This window comes from Cornus florida, unplaced genomic scaffold (genome assembly GCF_030987335.1).
Source record: "Cornus florida cultivar Cherokee Brave unplaced genomic scaffold, ASM3098733v1 CherokeeBrave_3.0.0_Hap2_Chr11, whole genome shotgun sequence".
NCBI lineage: Eukaryota > Viridiplantae > Streptophyta > Magnoliopsida > Cornales > Cornaceae > Cornus > Cornus florida.
Genome location: NW_026775581.1, coordinates 102,492,844 through 102,519,273, shown reverse-complemented (window position 1 = coordinate 102,519,273; position 26,430 = coordinate 102,492,844). Strand labels below are relative to the sequence as shown.

Sequence of the window (26,430 nt, the reverse complement as noted above, 5' to 3'; positions counted from 1 at the left end):
AAATGTATTTATAATTTTTGGATGTGAATACAATAATGTTTCCTTCTGTTTAGCAAGAGTTTTCACCTTCCAACTCAATCAAATTACTTCCCAAAGACATGCTAAGAGTTACGACAAGCACATAAACGAAAAAAATGTAGAACTGGATGAAATTCTTAGTTTCACTCTAATAGTGTAAACATAAGATGGTTAAGGAAAACCTACAAAATTGTCATCTCACGCTTTCAGCTTCTACAGAAAAGATTTTACAGGCCGTCCTTTTTCCGCCTTTTCTTCTCTTTCTTGTCAACAGATTGGGATTCTTTCTGATGGTAACCAACACTATCTGTTGGTTTACTTTCTGCATAAGCATTTTCTGTCCCAGTATTATTATTATTATTATTCTTTTTCCGCTTTTTGTTCTTGCTTTTCAAAACATCATCGTCCGTAGCATGTCTCGTGAATTTCTTGCCATGCTGTTCTGCTCTTTCAAGACGACGCTTACGGCCTGAACCCTCAGGGGAAAGAAATTGGGAAGCTGGCGACAGTGCAACAGCGGAAGAGAGGCAAGCATCAATCTCTTTCCTCATCTCCTTCAATTTTTCTGGCTTTGATGTTTGATGAGACTCCGCTAGAAAGACATCATTTCTGGAGGATTTGGTTTCTTTTGAGCCAAATGTAGCGTAAAATTCTTTATAAGTAGATTGTTTCGATGATTGTCTCAACTTCCACTGATCAGGTTGTTTTGCAAATCTGAAAAACCATAGGAAATGCCAAATAAAGATTAAAAAAACCAAGGGATTGTTAAAGTTTGAATTTTAAACAATAAAGCTAATGCAATCATATTGAAATTGTCACCGAGGGATTGTTAAAGTTCAACTTTTAAACAATAAAGCTAATGCAACCATATTGAAATTGTCCTAAGCTTTTTCTATTATTGTGTGCACAAACTTGTGGCATAGGCCAGGAGGGAACCTGTCAAGGCATAATAGGCAATGACAACATACCAATAAGGTGAAGATATCATGACATTATGATCAATTATTTCTATAAGTAAGAAGCAAACTTTCAAAAAATTTAGTTACTTCATGAGATGAAACAAGGTATCTCAGTGTTTCAGCCATGACTTAAAGACAAGAACATCAAAATTAAGCAATCTGTGTCCAAAAGTTGAGTGTAGTAAGTGTTCAGAAGGAACAAACATGTTAAAACAGAAACTTCTATGGATCACTTTCACCATCAAGTACGTAAAGAAAACAAAAAAGGCCCTAATGTTTTAATGCAAACTTAGAGCAAATAAAATTTGAACAGAAAATGCAGCAACTGTGTTTCTTCTGCATGAAGAGATGTGTATTGATGTCAAGAGAGGCATACAAATAGCCATTTGGGGCCATTTGCAAACAACTTCATATGCACTTCCCGAGAAATGGTTTTCACAAACCTAGAAACTAAGCTGTTTGATAGAACTAAAGAAATGGTTTTCACAAACCTAGAAACTAAGCTGTTTGATAGAACTAAAAAATGAAGTACCGAAAATTTTAAGAGCTGAATTTTAAGTATAATTATAAATTAAGAAATTATTCATGTATATTAAGTGTTCGATGTTCGGTCATAGATTGCATTATCAAACACACTTAATTGAATAAGCACTTAATTAATTCAAAATTAAGTGCTAAAGTGAGTTATCAAATAGCACTTAAACAAATGTATTCCTCCCTCCAGCAAAGAACATGTAATAAAAAGAATACGCAGAACTGAAGTATCCATACATAGATTTGAATTGATGGGAAGTGTAAATATTTATACTGGTTGTAACAACTGCAGTCACAGTCTGATAAAATATATCAATTATTTAAAGGTGTCCAACATTGCTATCAGAATAGGTTATAGGACTTGACAATTGAAATTAAATCCATCAAAATCAATCCAAAAACTAGCATAGCTCCACAATTTCTAAAGCTCAAATAGCTTCTAAGTTAATTCCAAAATGGAAGTTCTTGAACTTTGTAACTAACTTCCTATAAAAACCAGCTCCACACCATCTGGAAAATAGTTGAACATCAACTTGTATATTTGTGTGTGTGTGTGTATATATATGTGTGTATTTAATGGTAGATAAAATATAAACAGTAAATACCAAAGGCTCAGCAGCATCTCATTAAGGAACTAAAATGGTTGGTAATAATTAATAACTTTATAGAGGGAATAAGTTGTAGACTGATTTTTCTAATTCTACAAAGTACTCCCAGAGTACCTAATCAAATTTCAGAGACCCAATTCAAGTTTCAGTCATGTCCTCCGGGCATCAAGAGAAAGGAGAAAGAATCAATATGATAGGCTAGCATCAGCAGGCTTAACTACATATATATCATGGATTTTAAACGCCCATCAACAGCAAAAATGTATATATACAGATATGCCGCAAAACAACAATAAAGTCATCACATTACCAACAACTCACCCTTCAACATCGAGTTTCCTCAAGAGAAAATGTCCATGCTTAGTCTTCGAGAGCTCAGTTTGCACAGAACACAACTCTGATACAATTGTCTCTCTCAGAGACACATTACTGGCGTTGAAGCACTTTTCAACAGTGAATGATCCTGAATGATGCATTGAGAGCTCTCCAAAATGTCCTTGAAGCCTTCAAGGTAATCAACAGCAAACAACAAGGACAAAAGATTAATAAAAGAAGAGACTGGACAACCCAGTAAATGCAGTCCCTTTGAGATGCTAAAACAAAGATGAAGTCATCACAACTGTAAGTGCACTTACTTCTGTCATCAAATGAATGAAATTTGAATATGCCAGCTCAAATCAATATCTAGAAATTTGAAAATGTGGAATTAAAAACAGAAACTTGTGGAATCATCAAGTTTAAGCAAATCCAGAATTCCTCCTCTCTCTCACTCTTTAATTAATGATCTTAAGCAAGGATGTGGTGTGATGTTGCCTATATATATATATATATATATTTGAATTTTTTTTTTTTTTGATGGCAGGGTGGGGAGGAGTCTGAAAAGTGCCAGCACGTCAGAAATTTGAAGTAGTTTGTGTTTTGATGCATGTGCCTAGGATGCGTCAAATATTAAGAGTTCCGACACATAAGTGACATGAAACCAGGGCCTCTATAGAAAAACATTGTTAGTTTGGGCCCGTTTGGCAAGCGTTATGAGATTGTTTTTCTGATATTGGTATCTAAATTTGGCCTCATTTCATGTTTGGGACCGCTGATATTGGTTTGGAATAGTTCATAACATATCAGATTTTTTTGCCCAAACCCATATCACCAAATTGGTGATATTGTGTGTTTTGGTATTGTAGCAAAATTTCGGAATTTCCCAAAACAAATTTTCGTTACCAAACATGGTTCCGATTTCTACCCAAAACACTCGTACAACAAAACGGTTGTTTTGGTATTGACCAAAAACATAACACCTGGTAAAGAACAGTGGCAGCAAGTAAAGGACAGTGGCAGCAGTGTCTTAAAATGTATAAAAGGCAAGGGAAAGGATTCTAGAGCTCAAGCCTTGATTTGGCATGGCACATGTTAGGTGAAGTGGGGTCCACTTACAGTCATTCATAATTGGGGGGATTAGGTCAAAACTGAATAATTATGGTAACCAGCGTCAATTAGTAGCAATTACCTTTATTATGTGAGTCAAATATTAATTACCTCAATTATGGGGTGATTTCTTTTATTATGCTAGGGTCAACTTTTGATTACCTCAGTTATACGGTAATCCAAGGATCATAAGTTGCTATAAGAAGGGTATGATGTAAACTTGGTCAGGCAATGAAGGAATGAATATAAAAAGTCTTTTGAGATTTCTTTGTGAGTGATTCACAAGATACGAGGGTGTGAGGCCTTCTCTAGGTGTTATACCTAGGCCCTGTTGGAGTGATTCCAATAGGTTTTTGTTTTCTGTTTGGTGTGATGCCAATAGATTTTTTTTGTTATTTTCAATCCTTTCTCTCTACTTACACTTACTGAACCCCAGTGATGTTTATTAGAATTTTCAGCCAATAAACTCCTTTTTATTTCAACTATTTGAGGCTACCCTTGTCCTACATCAACGCCTAAAACACATCGCATGCCAAACGGGCCCTTAGGGTGAAACTAATGGGGTTATCTCAAAGGTATTGCACAAATATTTGGAAGCTGTATTTTCACTCAAAAAAAAAAATTGGCAATCAGTTATTTGTCGTAGTTAACAATGTCAATGGAGGCATTTTAACCATCTATCCAACAAGAAGAGGGCAAAGATTTCTATGAGAGGCTTAAGCTTGGTGGAGATGAATGGAAAAGACATATTGCTATTGATTACAATCAAAGTGAGGGTAGTTTTAGGGCTAAGTGCAAAAAACCCCCCTCTACTATCGATATAGTGCATATCAGTCCCTGTGTGGTAAAAAACCCTCCTATAATATCAATTTGGTGCAAATAGGTCCCTGGGTGGTGTAAAATGACGGTAATACCCTCACTTCAGTTGAATAAATTAATGATTATAAATACAGGCCACGTAAAATGACCTTTTTGTACAAATTTGTGTAAAATTGTGTTTAGCTTCTTCCTAATATATACATACTAGTATATATCACTGCGCATTCAACTACCCCCTCTTTGTTAGAGAAAAGAAAGAGGAAGATCTATTTAAGGAAATCAAGATTAGAAGATTGAAAAGCCCATATATCCCGCACAAAGAATGCAACCACTTGAACACTTCCTTCAGTAAGATTGGGAGGAATTTAGGAAAGAGCAAACGCAGGACCAAACTAACGAGTTGGGTCTGCCGCTGCCGCTTGAAAGCTGTCCAATTCCGTTACTGGGACAGGGGTCAGGGATACCTCACGGTTGTGATAAAAAATGAATAGGATTTCCCAGCATTGATTTCCCAACATGGAATACGGGTCTGATCTTCTGGCATCCGCTCTGGCTCATTCTCAAAATATGTTGACAATCTCTCTCAAAAACTAGTTAACAAGATGAGTGCTCTCCTTCTATAAGGACTGGTTCGTATCGACCTTCCCTGGCTTATATATATATATATATATATATCAACTACAGAGCATTCAACTTACAATCAATGGCAACAACACCATCTGGACGAGTCAGAAGGAAATCTCGTGATCTCCATTGGTTGTGTTATACAATTCTAGCCAAATAATTGTTTGTGCCTTACATCAAACTGTGTTGGACAATTAACATGAATTTTCTAAATAATTTTTAATATAATATTTGTAATTATTATTTATTCCAATTATCATGGATTATGCTAGAACCCGGATCCGTTGAATTTTTATACATTCCCTTCATGAGGTTAATATATATGTGTTTCAGATGGGAATTTTGTATATATCTTTATATCTTATAGCATTAGGGACTGGTGGTCTACAATCAAGTGTTTCAGGTTTCAGAACTGACCAGTTTGATGATGGCATGTTTTGGAGTAAATGAAAAAAAAAATTGAGACAATTAATAATATAAATAGTGAGCAGTTATGGATAAAGAAAGAAATGCTAAAAACCCCACAAAATCGTCCTAACCATGAAGAAATGGAGAGATTAAAAAATAAACAGAGAAAAAAAGAATTGAAGCAGACACGGAGAGAGAGAGAGACGAATTGGGTTTAGGGGTGGGGGTCCTTATATGCACAAATGGGTGAGGCCCTTATATGCACAAATGGGTGGGGCAAAATGGGAAACAAAAGGGTAAAATGGGGTTTTCAGTTTTACTTTTTGTAAAAAGGTGGTCAGAGGGACTAGTTCTGCACCTTTTTTGAATTTTGTGGACTTGCATGCACATTTTCAAAAAGTAGGGACTAGTTTTGCACAAAGTCTATATATCAGGGGGTTTTTTTTTGCTCTTAACCCTTAGTTTCTGATGGACAAAGATCACCTAAATCCTGTACCTATATGGGGTTCTACAAGGGTGAAAGACCTGTAGAGCTTGCAAATGGAAGAAGTTTTTTTTTTTTTTTTTTTTTTTTCATTAATTAATTTTTTATTTAGAAGTGAATGGAAGAGAGAGAATTGTCTTGGTATTAAGAGTAGGTTGCAGGAATTTTTTATTTTTTTTAAAGTAAATGGTTGCTGAAATTTCTGGACATGCTGACAGCTAGTACTTGAGGATTTGTAGCATTAAATAATTAATACCTGATAGAATAGAGTGCTTGAGAATGAAACAAGAGCCGATAAGGGACGTTGAACAATATAGCCAATGAGCAGTAATTTAATACTTGTGTTTTGGGTTGATAGGGTTAAGCTTTTTATTAAGGAATGGCTTGAGATTTTCAAGGTAGGATGTTTAAACTACGGTTGGTAGGAGGGAAAGAAGAGGGAGGAAGGGAAGAGAGGAGAGATGAAGGCAAATTTCCATTATTTGGTACTTGGTAGAGAGGAGGAATAGGGGAATGATGGAAGGTGTCACGGGTAAATTTCCCAACCCCGTAACAGAAGGATAGTAGAGGCGATTCCTTTTGGCCTACCATTTGCCTCAATTCAAAGTTGGGAGGAAAGGAAAGAACAAGAAGGATATTTGTTGGATAAAATTGAAAATAAATTATTAGCCTCATTTGAGTGTATTAATTTACATATATTTGGGTATAGTGTTAAAACAATGTCATCCCTTTACTTCCTCCTATCCACTACCAAACAAAAGGAAGGATGGACACCCTCCCTTTGGATGCCTCTTCCATCCCTCCTCTCCCACCCCTTTTCCCATCTCCCTTACAAAATTAAGCATCAAAGTTAAAAGAAGGTCCCGTATAGATTTACCTCATCCAAAAAAAAGGTCCCATGTAGAGTACTAGGAATTCAAAATTTACCCCTCCAGGGTCGCATCACACAAACTTTTAAAAAAATTAAACTAAATTCATTGAGTGGAACATTTACTGACATAACTTAAAACAGACTACGAAACAAGGACACTATACAGTATACAGTCCACTTCCAAGTTCAATGACCAAATCAAAAGTTTTCACGATTAATATAGATTTCCAAAATTTAATAAAATATAAATAATTTAACCTATTATTAAAACAAATAGAACTTCATAAACCAGAACTTGTTGAAAATACAAAAGTTGGCTACATATGAAATTCCATGACTGCTACTCTTCTTCTTCACATGCTCCACATCAAGCAACAGTGCCATGGTCCTACAAGTAGGTCACTATAAAGGTTCCAAGGGCAACTAGACCAGATGGAGGGGTTGAGGCAAAATAAAAACTGAACAGACCTCATACCATCAAATTAACATGTCCTTTTAAAGGACATTGCATATCAATGAACTATTTATTTGGCTCACATAAAATGTTCGGGTTTTTCGGTAGTATGCATATTTGTGTCACATTTTTAGAATTCTAAAGGAAAAATCAATGACAAAAACTTCAATATGTTCAGGCTATTGCTTGGTGCAATGCTAAATTCACTGGTCTACAACAGTGAGAACACAATTTTGAATTTGAAGGCAACCAATATGGAATATAATGTCAATGGTTGTGACTACATACGGTCTACTACCCCTCCCACAAGCCCACATTGGCAAGAACAAAACTAAGTTCACTAGGTAATGGCTTTTACAAAAATAAAATAGAAATAGAAAGAAAGAAAGAATAAATAAATAAAAAATTTTAAAAAAAAGAAAAGAAAAGAAAAGAAAGAAAGAAAGAACACAAAACAAATATTTTAAATTTCCAGGAAATTTGAAATATTTCCTCAATTAACACATGGCTTAAAGGGCGTTACCCAATTCTGGTACCACCAGTCCCAGAGAGCAAGGACTTGAGACAGGTCTAACTTTTGTTATTTCTAATAGTATCTGCTTTGAGGCTCGAATTCATGTCTGTGGCACTGATCCCCAAGTGTTATACCAACACCACTGGACCAGGCAACTGGCTTCACATGACTTAGCTACTTAAATTAATCTTTTTAAGTTTTATTACTAGCAAACATGTTTGGTTATAATTATTCAAGTTGTTTAAATTAGAAATATCTTTCCCATTATCCCCCAAAAGATTCCACTTATCAAAAAAAATTATCCCCAAAAGATTCCAATTAACTAAGGTTCCAAGAAATGCCATTCTTAAGGCACGAAATCACTTTGCACCATTAAAATAGTATTATTTCTTTACATTGCTTCTCATATTAAAAGATATTGATAAAAGTGGTCAAAATCAGAGAAGGATCTCAAACAAACATCAGATTGTACTGTGATTCACATAAGGTTAGAATTCCAGTAAGCATTTTGATTAACTTAATTAATCTATTCAAACGGCCTAATCATATATAAAAGACTTTTGATATGAGCAAAGAGCAACCAATATAGACACATGACATACTTTATGACTAATCTGCGCTTATGTTTTCCAGATGCATTTGAACTTAGAAAAGCTTCAATAACCCGTGCACCCCCAGTGTCCTTTGATGCTTCAAGAACATGGTCAGCTTCCATGGATGTGATACTCGCAACATAAGGCTGAATAAATTCCTGTAAACCATAAATGTATTACAAGCCACGCTAGCATAAATATAAATGATATAATGCATAAAAAAATGGAAACCAATATACATGAGTAAAACCAGTATATAACTACTAAAGTTCATAGCATGTTGAAACGAGCATGGATGACGGCTGCAGTCACAGACTCGCATATATGAAAAATAATCTGAAGATGCCAGCAGCCAGCACCATGTATCTGGTGAACCCAGGGTCTAACACACCATAAACGCCAGAAGAAACTCTCCTTGCAAGAATTCAGCATGAGCTACTAATTGTGACCTGTATAATCAGACCAGCACCCTAGGCTCTAATACATCAGAGTACGCTGAAGTAGTTCTATACCCCAAACCAGACATAAACCAAATCTAGAGGAGGTCGAATAGGTCTTACAAATATTTATTAATGATTTAAACAGATATATATATCATAACTAACTATCTACCAAAAACAAATGACTAACTTCACGGAAATTTATATCTCAACTAACAATCAAATAAACAGTAAAAATCAGCATAGTACTGAAAAATAAAATAAATCAAAATCCACACCACCACTGACTTTTTAGCAGAAAAAAACGACGGACCTAGTCCAGGCAGATCAAATCCACGATGGAGAAAGGTTTACAACTTAGGTATCAGTTTCTAAAACCCTACAAACGCCTAGTTATCACAAATCCAGACCCACGCCAGATGTTCATCCTCAAAATCTGCGGTTCAAAGTCTACAAATCCGTTCCTCACTTGATATGCTCTTCCTCTTTTAATTGATCTCCTCTACTAGTCGTCAAAACTCCAGGTTTGGTTTGTGTAGAGTGTTGGTGTTGACTTTTTTAAGCACTTTTGGTTGCACAGTAAACACTCAAGAGAAACACTCATCATCTATTATGCAATGATGATAAATAAAAGATAGAAACTGCTATTAAATGTTTGTAAGCGCTCAATATGCACCGTGTATGTCTCTGTATGCATGTATATGTTTTTGAAAGCTTGAGATCTTTATAAAGAGCTTTGAGGATGAAAAGAATTATTTTTGGTACTTGAAACCAAATTGAAAACTGGCATCCATAAAGTTTGATTGATCCAGCTCAGGTACAATTGAACCTTTTTGATCAATCAAAGCTCCTGCACTTGACTTTTTCAATGAAAACACAGTTCATCATTAACAAAACCTTCTTAAGAATCAAAACATTTATGCAATATAACCTAATAATAAATAATGAGAGGAATGATGAGAATGCATGATTAGAAACCCTAATTGAATCTCCATGAAGCCCTTGGATAGAGATAACTCAACTAACTCACTTTAAAAAAACACAAACTAACTTGAATAAAAAAATACAGACTGTTTTGTAGACAAATTGTCAACCTAGGTCCTACTATCCTAGCATGACCATCTAACATGTCACACTGTTTTGTAGACAAATTGTCAACCTAGGTCCTACTATCCTAGCATGACCATCTAACATGTCACATTTACTAATGTTGTGTGGTTTATATAAAATCATTGCTTGGTTCAATGGTATAATAAACTCACTACCCATAAGCATGAGAATAAGGGTTCAAGTCTTTAAGCAGCCATTTCCCATAAATAAGTCTAATCTCCACATCTTTTTATCATATAAAAAATCTTTTGAACAGGGAGCTTAACATATAAAACTACCCTTGTTGATTAGTTACATTTGAAAGAAATACATTCTTTAGTATATTCTATTCCAACACAAAAGACCAGTGGCTGACGGCCTAACACTGGAAGTTTCCAACGGGAGAGCCAGCACAATACCAGTGACTCAATATTTTTATGGGCATAATCGGTATTGGACGTGGACACTATAGAAGATGGGGTACCTGAAGATATCCATTTTATTTTCGTCTGGGAGAAATAAACTAAAAATGAAAAAGAAAAAAAAAAACTATTTATTATCAGTAATGTCAACAATAATTGATGAACAGTACAAGAAGATCAACATAATTTTTTCCAGCAAAACAGACCGCCTGAATAAAATATGCTAAACATCAAATAGTTGACATGAATGAGACGTTGAACACCTAATGCTGTATTATAGAAGAAAAGATGAGCAGTGCCAAAAGTACAACGAACAAAAGAGAGCATAAAAAATGCAAGAATAGCCGCATACATTTGGAAGTCTAAAAACAGTTTGTAGAACCAAAGATCCCATAACATGCATCTTAACACCTTTTGGCCAATTCCAGTTGGATTTGTCTTCGCAGTAGATGTAGCTTTCAAGATATAAAATTCGAGGAACAATGCATGTGGGAGAGTCAAGCGCCGAACATACAGCAGCAACAAGGGCCTGACAACACTGCAAAGAAGTAAAACGCAACATGTGATTAATAAGAGTTTAATCCGAAAGCATGTGAAATAGTATAAAAAGTACGGCTCTTTTGATCAGTTTCATTAAGTAAGGTCCATTCTTTCATTGTGAGAATGAATTTCAGATGCATTGTGATGTTGTGGCCTGAATTTTGTGTGTGGCGTGTTTACTTTTCTGTCGTAATTCTTGATTGTGTTCTTGGTTTGCAGCGTTTGTCACACATACATTAAAATTGAAGTGGAACTATAGCAAAGCTATTTTGTAGTGCACATGTGGCAAACATTGAAAGGATGATGATTAAGTTGTGAACCTTTTGTTCATGGCTATGAAGCCTTTGACTTGCAGCAATGAGAGAAGCAATAACTCCAGACCTTCCCCGTTCGAGAAGATCCTTAAATTTTGTACCAAGTTCCTCCCAAATAAAATCCATCTAGTAGGAAAAAGAAAAGAAAACATTTAACAAAAAACAAAGAAAAATGAGAAGTCAAAGCACCATTAATTGCAAGAGCAAATTGTACAATAAATATCAGAAGTGATATAAACATCTCAAGGTAGTAGAACTTAGTTGCACACCAAGGAGCAATATGGGATATACTGCAATGAAAAACAAATCTTAACCCATGTAACAATATGTACGGTTGGCAGAGGTTGGTTATTTTGTCATATATTACAAGGAGTAAAATGCTCATTCAAATAAAGCATTAAAGTACTTACATGACTCTGATATCTTGCATGAGAAACTAATGCTTGGACAACAAAGTTCCCACATGGATCAGAAGACAAGTGAAACAATGAATTCCTAAAAACTTTTGTGAATAGTTCATTGTATAAGGTTTCAGGAGACACTTCCAACATGACCTGCAAAAGTTGCATTGAGATCAAGAAAATTAGAGCTTCATGAAAGCAAACCATATAGAAGTGTACTGTGAGATGATCAAATTTCAACGTATAGTCAAATAATGAATGCTTAAAATTTAACCTCTTATCATATTCTGGGAGAAGGGGTATGAATGGATAATACCTTGGCATCCAGTCATGTGTATGTTATAACTTATATTAGATAAGCTACCATATCAATAATGAAAAATCACTACAATGAAATACTGTCATCACAGTGATTGGACATGTGCAAACTATTTTTCTTCAACAGAAAACGTAGAACTTTCCACATTGGCATCTGAAACAATGAATCAGATACTCTAGGAAATTAACCATACAGGACAGTTAATTTTGTCTTAAAGGTGTCATTAAGGGATAAAGACCGACTGTTTTACATGTTTTATTTTCACAAATAAGACACTCAGTTCTCTTTCTAAAACAAGTAACCAAGCATCAAAGCAATAGCATATTATTTGTATGTGTTACGTTTTGGTCGTAGTTCATGCAAGCACCTTTGCACGTATATGTGGTGATCACATTTGAAAAGCAAAAAAAAATTGATGCTGGAGTGTTTAAAGTGGAACCAAATAAAACAAAAGCATCAAGAGAACACATACAATGCAAATCTATTCCAAGTCTGCCACCCGCAATGTCATAAAAATATTTCGAAGCTAAACAAACTAGTACTAATAAGTAAAAATTTGTTGATATACGGAAGATCGTAAAAGTTAGTTGTTATCTATGGGAAATGAGGACAACTGTTAAATTCTACGGTAGTTTTACTCTGCAGTACGGTGAATTAATTATAGCAGAACATATTCAAGTTTTTAGGTGAAAAAACTGTCATCAGAATATATCATTATTTTGCTTGTTTTTCTCCAATATTTTGAAGGCATGTGGATTACTTTCAAACATTAACAGTTGTTTTAGATATTTAATGACACGTGGAACAAATCAATAGAATCGTGTGCTCGTAGGAACTTTAAAGCAAAGACAAAAACGAGTAGCTATTCACAATATATTATCAGGAAGAACATATATAGAAAGAAAATTTGGTTTCACCCTATTAATAGATCTCACCTCCATTAAATGACTATATGCACTTTCTTTCATCAGACTTAAAAGGTTTGGCACGGCAGTACAGTCTATGAAGTTCTCTTCCACGTCATTTTCCATGTCATAGCCAAGAAGAATTAGAATTATATGCAACAGATCTTGTTCTTGTCCAGCCAATAACTTCAAAGCAGTCTGTTATTAAATATATAGAATCCATCAAATAAGAAATATATCAGCATGAGTCAAAAAAATAAAATAAAAAAGGACCACGATATAAATAGTTAAGCAAGCAACCAACGGGCCAGGGGCCTAGCGGTATTAAGCCCTTACTTCCCAAAGGGAGGTCAGCGGTTCAAGCCTCACTGAGGCATGTGTGTGTGATTACCAACTAAGGAAAAAAAAAAAATAGTTAACCAAGCAGTGACACTCACTGATATGACCCTTGTTAGTTCATGACATGTAAAGAGGCAGCCATGGACAAAAACATGGTCGTTTGATCTTCGTATACCCATTAAAAATAAAATGCAAATGAACGTGCTAGCCAAGGAGGATATATGGAAATACAGGTGAAAAAAAGGGGGGCTTGGAAACACTATAAGAATTCCAAAATGATAAATAAAATAAGAAACTAAAAGAGCAGTTAAAACATGCCTGCAGAACCAAACTACTGTACTGATTATGTTGCAGGGTCTCAATGTCCTTTCTCGCACAGTTTAACATCTCTGATACAAGGAATTTAAGTAGATCCGGAAATCCTTGCTGCAAATCTTGTGAAACATTTCCACCCAAACGAGATGGCCTGAAATTCAACCGTTCTGCTAGAACAGATGATGACTTTGTGACATGAAACTCCGAGGAGTCTAATCTCATTCCTTTTAAAAGACAAAGAAGACTCCGAAGAACATGAGATCCATAACAGTTACACATGACATCGACAGGATTGAGTATAATTTCCTGCCAGGAAAAATAAAATGATAAATCAAAATCAATCAGTTAGATGATTGTAACATCTGTTTTTTAAAGTTTTCTCAATGCAATCTGCAATTTGTTTTTCCTTTTGATTACATAATATTAATAAAAACATATGCTAAACAAGAATAATATGATCCACTATCAAGGACAGAGCCAGTATTGGCTTATTGAGGCCGCTGACCCCTCTCAATTTTCTTATCATTTTACTTTTATATACATACTTTCAATAATTATAAAATCGTCCCCGAAAGTTTCCTATAGTTCTTTAAGTTTGAGAAATTATAATTTAGTGACGGGAAATGATATTCACACTCTACCTCTGTATTCTTGCACTTCACTTTTTTGTTATTTATTTATTTATTTTTAATTAACACAATCATAATTCGAAAGCAAATGTAGTCAATTGTTAAATTATCCAAAAAAAAGTCCCAATACTCTCTTTGAGTGATAATTCTATCATTAAAAAAAAAAAAAGAAAAAAGAAAAAGAAAGAGTGGATTGGAAAAGTACAAAAGTAGAGAGTGAATGTCAAAAGTAATTGCTACTTAATCGTTATGCAATTATTTACATGAAATCATTGGTTATTTTGTTACTTCACAATAGCCATTGTCACTAGACAATAGTTACTTCAAAGTTTGGTCACCAAATTGTATTTTCAATAGCCTTAGCATTTTTATCGTCTTTAGATCTCCAGCCTAATATATACTAAAAATTCCAAGCTCGTTCCAGTTCATAATAATTTTTAACTAGGCAGGAGGTAGCATGGACATTTCTTCAATGGATGGTTTTTGCCATCCGTTGAAGAAAGAAGACTACCCATTTCAAACAAAAGTAGGTCATGAATTGAAGTAATGAAAATTAGAGGGAAAATTAGGAGCACTTCTCACATTAGCTAGTGAGGTAGCATGGACATTTGCAACTTTATTTTTCCTTCTGGTATATCAAATGTTCCCACCCCCCCCCCCCCCCCCCCCCCCCCCCCCAACAAAATAAATAAATAAGTTTCTGGTTCTATCACTAGCCACTAGCAATTTACTGGCTTAAGAAAATTCTTGTAAAAACGACCACTTGTTGGATGTGTATATCAAATAAAATACACGGCTAGGAAAAACCTGAAACTCTTTCTTATTAACATGCATACCTGGCATATTGTAGTGAGTGTCTCTTCAATGAGAGAATGAGTCTCATTATCCTGAAGATGTACAGCTAATGACTTGAGAGCTGTCTCAGCCACATGAGAACCAGATCTATCCATAGAAATATGACCGAAGTCCTTTGCGCAGCCTCTCAAAAAACCACAAAGGTGGTCCACATCACACCCTTCAAGGAGGGTTTGCAAAGTGTGGCTTATGATATAATCAGTTGCAACTTCTAGTTCTTTCCCTCTGGTTTCTTCCAAAGCATTCCCACATATAACTGACCTTTCATCTAAATCAACCTCAGTACCCTCAATAACATTTGTGATTTCCAAGAAGTACTTTGCTGTTTCAGGATCAACCTGTTTCCTACAAAGTATATTTCCAAGTCACAGCGATGCTTTTATTGGCTATCTACAACAACGTGTGTATGTATATGCATATATAACAGTCACTGTAAATGACACAAATAACATAAATCAAATGCGCGGAACAATAATAAAACCTGACAAAAGGGGCTTGTGCCACCGAGGCATTTTGATTCTTGGAAAATTTCTGAGCTTTCGAGGTTTTGTGACGCCCACCACCGGATAAATTTTCAGTAGAGTGATCCCCATCAAAACCAGTGTGTTTTTTCATTGCCTTCCTGTTCATACTTTTCTTCCTTCCAGGCTTGTCATACGAATTATGTTCCCCACCCATGAAGCGGTCCTCAGTTAAGTTATTGATTTTGTGTTTTCTCGAGGGTAAAGCTTTTAAACCAATGGCAACCATATGAAGACCCTCAATAATACTTCCCTATACTACCCTATGAATAAAAAACAAGCACAGATACAAACTTGAGAAAGGCAAGAAATCGCGAAACACCCAAATTCAACAGTGCAAGTGTTGGGATAAACATGTTTGATTCTTTTACAGTATTGTGTGTGTAATAAATACATGTATGTTCATGTTGTGAGGCAATAGAGTAAATAAACCCTGAAATTGCTTCTCTGTATACTGCTAATATAAAACTATCAAGTAAAGTAGCAGAGTGCAAGATATATATATATATATATATATATATATATATATATATCCAAACACACAAGCTCACGACAATCTTGTGTGTCTGTGAGAGAGAGAGACTGACCTTCCGAGGCTGTCGGCGTGAAGAAGTATAATTTCTGAATATAACCTCCAAATGCTTCTGTTTCGTTTCTGCCTGCGCTGTGTGCGAGAGAGAGAGAGAGAGAGAGGCGATGAAAGACCTGATTCGGGTGGTAAATAGCCCAGAGTATTATTGTATTAACGATTGGTTGGGCTTCGGCACGGAACCAAATGTTCTATATTTTCGGTTTCTCCCCCGCTTTCTGAAAGGCGCAAAACCCCTTATTCTGGGCTGGGTGCGGCCTTATTGTGGTCAATAAAACTCCACTCACTAGTCATGGGGAAAGATTGGATCCCGATGTATGTATTTTCTATATAATGTTGAATGTAGGGCTGCATCTGGGCAGTTTGGGTGGGTTGGAGCTACAGCTCGAGCCCAACCCAACAAATAAAATGTTCTAACCTCCAACTTTAATTCGACGTTCAACCAAGCTTAAATCATCCTTCTATTTTTAAATTTTTTGACCAAAATTTCAAGTTAGAATGTCAGATTAGGTCAATCTTCACATTAAAAATTTAATGTAACCTTGACTTAGTTTCATACGGAATATTTCATTACTCCTAATCACAAAAAATAAATAAATAAATAAATAAATAGTTCATCATGCTCTTTGGTGGGCAAAAATTTTTTTTCTATTCCAAACATGGTAACGTTAAATATGATTTAAGTGCAAAAAATATAATTACAAAAAAAATAATAATAATAACAATCATATTAAACCTTTACATGCTTAGTGTGGATAAATTTTTTAACTCACAGTTGACTAAGAAATTATGAAATTATTTTTATAAATATATTGTATTTAAAATAACAATAAAATATATAAAAATAATATTAGAATTCATGTTTGAATTGGGCTCGAATTGCTAGCATCTCAATTTAGGTACAACCCTAATTAAGTTGGAATTGAGATATTTCAATTCACACTCAATCCTAATTGTAAAAATAACTACGTGTCCAAGCCCGTGAAAAATCAAATTACACTCCTATTGAGTTTGGGTTGACTTGCCCCAATTACACCCCCAGTGAAATGGGAAAATGAACATTGAAATTATTTCAGAGCCGTGATAGAGAAATTAAACGTTTCTCCCAAAAAAAGGAGCGAACGTGACGTGACTCTAGCCATGTCATCTCCATCTCTTTGATTTTTTCCTCTCTCTCTCTCCCTCTTCCTTTAGTTCTTTATCTCCTTCATTGATTCTTCTCCATGTTAATTAACAGAAAAACTAATAAGAAACCTCTAAAATGGAACCTTGAGATATATTGTTGTCGAAAGTGGGTCCAAATCATTTGATTCCCCTTCACACATCTATCGGATGTTTTCTAGAGAGAGAGACCCAAAACCATGTAAGGTATCCAGATTCCTCCAATTTATGCATGTATTCATGAAATAATTAAATTTACAGGGTTAGTATAACAACGATAATCCAAGATCAATCAAATTGAACGCAAGTATGATCGGAAGAACCTCCCAACACTATAATTAGGGTTTCAACCTTGTAAGGGTGGGTCCGTGGATCGGTTAAGCTATATTTCTATCCTGATCGATCAGTAACTCTTCAGTTTTTAATGTATATAAACACAATTTTTGAGTTCTTTGGTTCACGGATTTTCAATTGAACTCAAGCAATCAAAAGGGTTTACAGAGAGATAAATTCCTCGACATTGGATTAATATAAAGTCACTTGTGCCTAAATTAGAAGAGAACAAGAGAAAGAGAGAAACAAAGAGAGAGAACGGAACGTCAGGTTTAGAAAGAACAGTTTACATAATCAAACGTTCGGCAGTTCTTTTGGTGAAAATTTTCGATTTTTCTATCATTTTTCATTATTTTATTACTACTATTAGTGAGGGTGGGCGTAATGATAGATGATTGTAGCTAAGAGAGTGACGACAATATATTGATTATTTTGTTATTAATCTGCTTAATAAAAACGAATGACTATAATTTTGCTAATAAGACATGTTTTTTTATTTAATAATTATCCTATGTCTATTATATTATGTTATGCCACTGATTCTAAATATAAAAAAATATAAAATAAAAAAAAAGGGAGGAAAGTTGTGTTGAGTGTAAGTCGTCATCGAATTCTTGTCAAAATGTGGTAAAAATCGTTTAACGGTTAAGAATTTAATAAATACAATCCTTTTACTTCTATAAAATAAATTGATCTTTGTATAGTATAACAAAATGTTGAACCGTTAAGAAATAAAATATTCATAAATTGAGTATAACTAAAATACAGATACTAAACCAGATGTGGTAAGACAGGAATGAATAATATTGATGATAATATTCTTATGCCAATTATAGTAATACCAGTGGGATTAGATGACATCAAACAAATCGAGTACGAATAGGACTCCATAAGCAACTTAGATTTATAATGCTTCATATTGAGATTTGAGAATAATGTTGTTAAAAGGGGAATACTAATAAAATAGAAATTGAGACATGATTCACATAATTGACTTCAAACGGATGGAATAAAACTTTGTTTAAGTTGAAAATTATAAGGTTATTATTATTATTTTTTTTATAACTGGGTTGTTCGGGACGAATCAATCCCTCCATACGAATTGGATAAAACTCGTTGCCGTCATAATTTTTAAAGAATTCATTGCACTCACGAGAATTCGAATCTGATACGTAACTTTATTTGCTTTATTTTTTATTTTTCAAGTGAGAAATTAGAAATGGATTATTAATATTTTCAATGTTTTTTCTTGCTAAAAAAAATATATATATATAGTGAAATTGTATGATATCACATAAAATTGCCAATTTTTTTAAAGCGTCACTTGAAAATTGCAGAATTGTGTGATGATAAAGATGTAATTATCATTTGTAGACTAAATGAGGGTACAACATAAAATGTAAATATGACTTGACTAATAATCTATACCTCCAACATATATATAATAATAGGTATGCCATGTGGGATCCAGACCGAGAATGGAAGAGAAAGTGAAAGATTTAATTTCAAAAACGATTCAGATCACGAGCAAATCCAAAAATCTATATGTGCATGCATATTGACCGACACAAAGTAGTGCTAAGTATTGTGTTTAGATAGAGACTTAGAATTTGTCACTTTGTGTCGGTCAATTTTTTGTATTAGATTAACAATTAGAAATGACCAAATGTTGCTTTTTCCCAACATAATCAATATGGTGTTAGCTAGAGTTGTGTCACTTTGTGATGTTCAACTTTTTTTTGTATAGATGTGATTAACAATGAGTAATGACCAAAATGGTGCCCCTTTTTTTTATTTTTTTTTATTCTTTCTTTGTGTGGGTCAATTTTTTGTATTAGGTATGATTAACAATGGGTAATGACCAAAATGGATTTTCCCTACATAGTCAATATTGTGTTTAGCTGTGTTATTAATATTATTATTATGTATAGATGTGATTAACAATATAGGTAATGACCAAATGGTGCTCTTTCCCTCTTTGTAGTGGAAAATTCGAATTTCATGTCATTTCAAATTAAATGAATGTCACTGCCATATGGTTTATTTGGTTGAAAACTATAATTAAAGATTAAATTCAGTACACATCTAAGAGCAGTTAAACTCTCTATTGTTCTGTTTGTTTAGGTACACTGTAACAATATCACTAACCTATCACCCTTGTCATCTTAAATGCCACCAAATTACTCTACAAGTCAATATTTTGGAAGAAAGGGGTTGTTCATTTGGTTGCTTTTTATTAAGAAAGCTATTGACCAAGGATTATAGTTCAGTACTACTTCATGAGCTTTCAACTTTTTAAAATAGAAGCTAATTAATTAGCGTTTGTGTGTAAATTTATTATCAGATTGAGAAAGAAAAAAAATAATAATAAATAAATAAATATATATATATTATTTTTATACTTTCTCCTTTTATCTCTTGCGTAGTTTTAGGTCTACGATCGTCCTCTAGGTATGAAAAGATTTAGGTTCAAGAAATTTTTATTTTTTTATTCTGAGAAAAAACTCACTCAGGCACACACTTTGCTTAAGAAAAAAAAAAAAGGGTATAAATGGAATGTTGTCGCATTTAAGGACTATGAGATGAGGTCAAGGTGATAGGTTTACTTCCTACCTATGAGTTATGACTCAAGTCATAAGTATATATATATATATATTTTTTTTTTTTTTGACACTAACCATCTAACAACTATCAATTCTTATTCCTCAGGGCACCAGTGGAGTTGGTGGAAGGAGAGGTTTCAGACAATCATATATGTATTTGGGTGTTGGTTTGATTCCTCTTAACTCTGTAAGGTTCTGATTTAAAATATAACTTGTATTATAAGGTCGAGGTGAGTAGTTAAGAGTTTACCTAATAGTTATAAATTCAAAGAGCGAGTAGTTGTAAGCTAAATCATATAAAACGGGAGCGAGAGCGATATAATTAAATCATAAATAGTGAAAATTTGAGCTAAAATTCGGGCGAAACATAAGTGTGGGAGCGCGCTCGAAATGTGAAAGCGATACCCATTAAAAAAATTGTGTGACTTAAGTTACAAGGATTTCCACATCATCCAAAAAAAAAAAAAAATTCAATTCTTATTATACGGAGTTATATTGTGTATCTTAACTGCTTTTTCCAAACACACCCACACACGCACAAACTTGAATGTGGATAAATGTTCAGTTTTATATTGTATATCTTATGTTTCTTTGGTATATACTTTTCATCTAACAAGTAACAATCTTACCATTTCAAAAGCCGCCAGTATAATAAAAGTCAGAACGAGGGCGTGCATATAGTCACTTTAAGTAGCAGCCTCTGTCACTGTTAACTAATCAAGAACTCTCTTTCTCTGGGAGGATGAATTGAAACCAAAACAAAAGAATTCAATCACTTGTTTCAATATATTCTTGGCCGCCTTTCTTTTGTAAATATTAATGGAACCAAAAAAAACATAGTGTCTTTATTCGTAGGGCATGCGTCACACAAGCTGAATTATTACGTACCAAGTGGCCTGACTGGCAAGCCTCTTTATAACCGTTGTAGATAATGGTCCTTCTCTTGTTCTGTAGTTTCTTGTCAAGGGTTATAATATTTTATGAAAATAATTTTCAAAGAAAATTTTAAGTGTCCCATTCAGTATTTTATTTTTTTTTCAAATTGTAGAGAAAGTGTATTTTTCAGAGAATAATTTTAAGAAACTGGATCAACTCAACAATTGTTTCATTTTTCTTTTCGGTTTTAGAATCAAATTAGAATTACGAGATGGATAGATGTCAGTTAGTTCAGGATTTTATTTACTAGTCTCACTAAAAATTTCATTATCCTAAGAAGCAAGACTCGAGTCGTCTAGTAAAATGAAGACGATGGTTCTTGAAATTTTAACGGCGTCGATTTTGTTTTGAAGCCTCTGTGTGTATCGGCCACCTTAGAATACCGACTTTATATAATAATTCCGTTAATAAACAATCACTATTTTTCTTAACCACGCCGGAAAAATAATCAAGGTTGCTAGCCAGTCGTTTTGAAAGAATGAAACGAAAATGCTTATGTTGTAATCTGTAATCATTCTCATTCAAGATTTGGCTGCCTGTATTACGTAAATTAAGTGGCGTTTCATTATTCGTTGGGCCTTCGCGTTCGCTATTAGTCTTCTATTAAGACATTTAATTATTCATCAGACTAGGAGGTGTCAGTGGTCGCTTTGAGACAGGTACTTGTCTATGTGCAAGAGGGAATTAATTATTTGTTGTTTTTTTCAAAAACGCGTGTCTATATATATATATATATAAAAAGAGGACCACAGTTTATGACTAGTATTCCTCATCTACTACTTATCATCTTATCTGTCTCTCTCCTCTCGATGGGGAGATTATATGAGAGACATTCAAAGCATTCATTCAAGATTCGATTGTTTTTGTTTTGTTTTGTATATATATATTTTTTTAAGTCGAAAAAAACGCTAGCATATTCATTTGGTAGAAGATGACTTTTCTTGTGCCAACTCACACGTGAATAAGATAAATATTAAATATAAAATATATTTGATTATATATAACAATGAAAGCAGTATTGGAATAAAGTGCGTGATTCATTTGTGATTGTTCATATTCATTGAAATTTAATTTACATATTCTAACGCCAAAATCATATAAAATTGGTAAATTTTTAATTTAATAAATCTAAATTCAATATACCCATGAATACATGATATGAAAATAAGTTTGACCATCAAAATTCATACCCAATACGAAAAACATAACCACAATGAATATTGTTTTCGGGCTTATAGAAATGCTTTTTTTTTTTTTTTCCTAGTGCTATACGGAAATAAAAAGTTCAAAAAAAAGATGGATTAAATCTCTAAATATATATTACTTGGGCAATTTAGTAGCATAGTCTTTAGCCTTTAGGGGAAATTTATATTATCAAATCGTGAGTAGAGCTTGATGTAAATAATAATATTTCTGACATGCACAAAAGAACATCGTAAAATCTATTTATGGGTGCACACCATAAAAACCGTGTTGTAAAACATCAATATTTTTGCAGGATAAATATAAACAATTCAAATTGATAAGCTAATGAATTTGAGTTTAGAGCAATAAGTGTGTGTGTGTGTATATATATATATATCAAAAGTTAGATATATCTTTAATCTTTATTGTTAAATCAAAGTATTATAAAGGCAAAAATGGAATAAGAATTTCTTTTTTTCACCCTCTAGTTGAACATTAGCGGTTTAATTCAAAGTTAAAGAGCATTCACAACTATTTTATAGTATATGTTTTAAAAATTGCCATTAAAGTGATATATTCTTAAATAAATTTCCTTTCAGCATATTAAAAGGCATATTCATATTCGTTTTTTGTTTATCTCTATTGAAAAAGACAATTTGATAAAATAAATTTTAAAAAATTGAAAATGACAATAACAGTTCAACAATGGAAATAATATCCACGTAATGATGTCCTATTCCAATCACAAGCAAAGCAAGTTCAAAGCACATCTAGAATAAATCAGCCTTGTGTTGTGGTTTTATCTAGTACAGACTGGTACAGTACAATAAACATCACCAACTATCCTACTGTTATAATTTTAAATGCCACCTATATAGTTGTTAGTCTCCTAGTAAGATTTGTACGTAATTAGTTAAGTAAAAATATTGCTTTACAGTCCAAAAAGGTCCAACTGATCACCAGGATCGAATTAAAAAGAAAGATTGTGGGCCCTTTCCACTTGCGTAACACGGCTCTAGCTATGTTTAAGGATTTTTTTATATTAAAGTTTTAGAATCATGGTAAAATCAAGTTGATTTTATATTTTATAATTTTTATTCAATATTTGACTGCTTTTTTCTTCTGCTTTTATTCGATTCATTGAATTGCACGTAGAGATTGAAAAGGGTGGGTTAAGATTCTTAGGCCCAATCCGACCCGAGCCCAATTCAAGTCGGGTTATGAACAATAATTGGTTCGTTCAGCTCCATCTCAACGGGTCTATAGCTCAAGTACTTTAGTCTAGATTCAACATAAAATTTATATTTAATTTCTGTAGTTAACAAATTATCGAATTTCAATCACTAACGAATTATAAGTGTCTCCGATTCAGATCCGATCATATTCGAATTAAAATAATATTCATTAACATGTTTAATTATAATGTTAGGTGTAGATAATTAATGTATATAAATTTAATTGTAAAAAACTTATATATATATATAACATTCATATATAAATCAAGGGTCTTGTAGTCTAGTGGTACTCTTTTTATCTTTCAAAATGGATAGTGAAGATTCGAGATGTAAGTGAGGTGTGTGATTCTTACCAAAAAAATCATATATACTACTACGTATATTGTAATGTAATATATATATATATATATATATATATATATATATATATATAATTTTAATTAGATCGGATTGCATATAATTTCATAACCAAATTGTTAAGGTATCGAATTTTTTTATTCAATTTATATTCAAGTAATCGAATTAGATTCGGATCAAAATCCGATCGATTGACGTGTCTACCTAGGATGAGGTTGATGAACTAGACCCAAACATGATTTAATTATTTTTAATTGTTATTTATTTATTATTATTATTTTTTTCAATCTTTAAAGGAACCTATAGACTCCACCAAGTGAATTACATTTTGGTTTATAATAAAATGTGTACTACTAAATTATATGTGACGTCCACATTGCTGGGGGAAGAGAATGTGTACACCAAATATGAGGAAAAAAAAAAAAAAAAAATTATTTTGTTTTTGTTTGTTTTTTAAGAAGAACAGGTAAGACTGAAAAACAGTGTTGGGAATGGTTGAAACGTCTTTACTCTCTCTTGCTGGAAGGACAAAGTGAAAGCAATTATAAGAATCCAATCAAGAATTGGCTGCTTTAGTTTCTTTTGTAAAGGGAGGAAATTGCTTTGTGCTTTCCTTTCTTGTAGGACCAGCAGGCTTGCACGGGTGAATATATTGTACTATATATATATATATATATATATATATATAATAGTGAGAAGGAGGACTATATTATTGGGAATAAAATGCGTAATTGGTGGATTGTTCTTATGTACATCAAGGCACTAAATGCTGCAGGAGTGTAGGGTCAAATGGTATATAGACTACACAGAACTTGATGGGTCGCCAAGATTGATTTTATCATAGGCGTGATTACGGATCAGATTAATTCCGTTTGAGATAAAATTCAATCCTAACTGATCTTTACGGATTTGAGAAATTTAAAACCGAATCGATCCGTGGGAACTTTCAATCCGAACCAAATCAATCTGTGAAATAACGAATCAGATCGGATCGGTTTGGACTTTTCAAATAGCCCAATAAAATTATACTTTGGCCCATTAAAATCTCAAACTAGTAATTAAAATTAGAAAAATAAAATAGACTTGTAAATCATATACCAGGTAATATGTTAACAGTAATAGCAATAAAATTTGTAAGTCATATACCAAATAATAGCAATAGATTTGTAAATTATATACATAATAATAGGCAATATAAATTATCCAAATAGAATAATGAATAAAAAAATAAAAATATAGTAAGTATATTCAATATTGTATATATATATAAAATATATTACTATATTATTTAGGCCACGGTTCAGATCGGTTCGGATTGGTTTTTTTAGGACTCAATTCGTTAACCGAACCGTGAATAACGGATTGCTATTTTTCTAAACCATCACCGAACCATGAGATCTGAAAACCAAATCAAATCACACAGATCGGATTAGTTCGGACCGGATTGACGGACTATTTGCTTACCCCTATTCTATCACAGATGAATGGACAAGTTCTTGACCATTACCGGAAGAAAAGTCCACAAGCATGTTGATGATCTATAATTCAGGATAAAAAGTTTGGTAAGGTTGGAATTTTCACCCTTTTTTTTTTTTTTTTTTTTTTGGGGAATTGTCAATTGATTGATTTCTAATTGGCAATGACCCAAATCATGAAAGAGAACACTTTTATTTTATTTTATTTTGTATTGCAATATATACCAATCTATTATGTATAAAGTAGTAGGTTGGATCGGGTCCCTTTACCATGTGCATTGTGTAATAAAAATCAAAGCATTTCATCCTTTTCACATTGTGTATTATCATCTTTCATTTATAACATCTTCTTCAACCAGTATTGTCTTCCATCTCTCTTTATTATTATTATTTTTTAACAATGTTTTTTTATTTTTTTTTCAGCAAGTCTTAACAATATTTATATGAATATAAATATAAATAGCTTTTGGGGTATTGTCACAACATAGATTAATGTAATAAGACCCACAATATTGTCCGCTTTCGACTCCCGGAGACCAGAGACTTCCCAGAAGTCACCCATCCTGCTATTACTCCCGCCTAACGTGGTAGCCTATTGATGCCACCTACATATGCTCACACACATCCCACCCACAAGATCGCAACAATCACCTTCTTTTGGGCCCAACTTCTTCGTTGGCCACACTTTCGGCCTGGTCAGGCTTTCATACCAATGGGGGTTACCCATTCTGGTACTACTTCAAGTTAAACATGCTTAATTCAGGAATTCTGGTGGGTTCAGACCATCACAACTTTAATGCGAATATTTCAATACAATAACAAAAATTTAAAATTTACCTCTTACAAAATTAAATGTTTGAAAAGAGACGTTAATTTGTGACGGCAGATATATATCTTTTCTAAAAAAAAAAAAAAACTCAAATGTGTTTGGACACCTGGAGCTTTTACGATTGGGGTCTAGTTGTCCGCGGCCTCGTCATTGTTCCAAAACAAAATAAAATTTGAAAATAGAGTTGAACTAGGATATTAATTTTAATCTTAAAAATGTGAGCATGTTGCAGAATTCGAAATAAATTGTGTTTTCGAAAGAATCAAACCACATTTATATCAATAAGCAACCTAGATCGACAGGCTGTAAACCAGTTTATGTGGGAGA

At 33.4% G+C, this 26,430-nt stretch overlaps 1 protein-coding gene across 1 annotated transcript; it reads right to left on the bottom strand.

Annotated features, from left to right (window-relative positions):
• Window positions 1-137: 137 nt before the first annotated feature.
• On the bottom strand, window positions 138-16,099 carry LOC132282357 (pumilio homolog 23). Its single transcript, XM_059784010.1, has 11 exons — window positions 15,988-16,099; window positions 15,361-15,663; window positions 14,861-15,224; window positions 13,399-13,701; window positions 12,772-12,939; window positions 11,527-11,670; window positions 11,123-11,242; window positions 10,615-10,800; window positions 8,321-8,469; window positions 2,441-2,623; window positions 138-732 (listed from the first exon to the last, which is right to left on the bottom strand). The coding sequence occupies exons 2-11, from the start codon at window positions 15,627-15,629 to the stop codon at window positions 246-248; spliced, it is 2,373 nt and encodes a 790-aa protein (XP_059639993.1). The 5' UTR covers window positions 15,630-15,663; window positions 15,988-16,099; the 3' UTR covers window positions 138-245.
• Window positions 16,100-26,430: the final 10,331 nt, after the last annotated feature.

What these genes read in the sequence shown, in the direction of transcription:
- LOC132282357 (XM_059784010.1), bottom strand. Translation starts at nt 15,629, where the DNA reads ATGGTTGCCATTGGTTTAAAAGCTTTACCCTCGAGAAAACACAAAATC. An exon ending in GCACAAGCCCCTTTTGTCAG is followed by an intron (nt 15,225 to 15,360) that starts GTTTTATTATTG and finishes TATACTTTGTAG; the next exon opens with GAAACAGGTTGATCCTGAAA. An exon ending in CACTCACTACAATATGCCAG is followed by an intron (nt 13,702 to 14,860) that starts GTATGCATGTTA and finishes TTTTCCTGGCAG; the next exon opens with GAAATTATACTCAATCCTGT.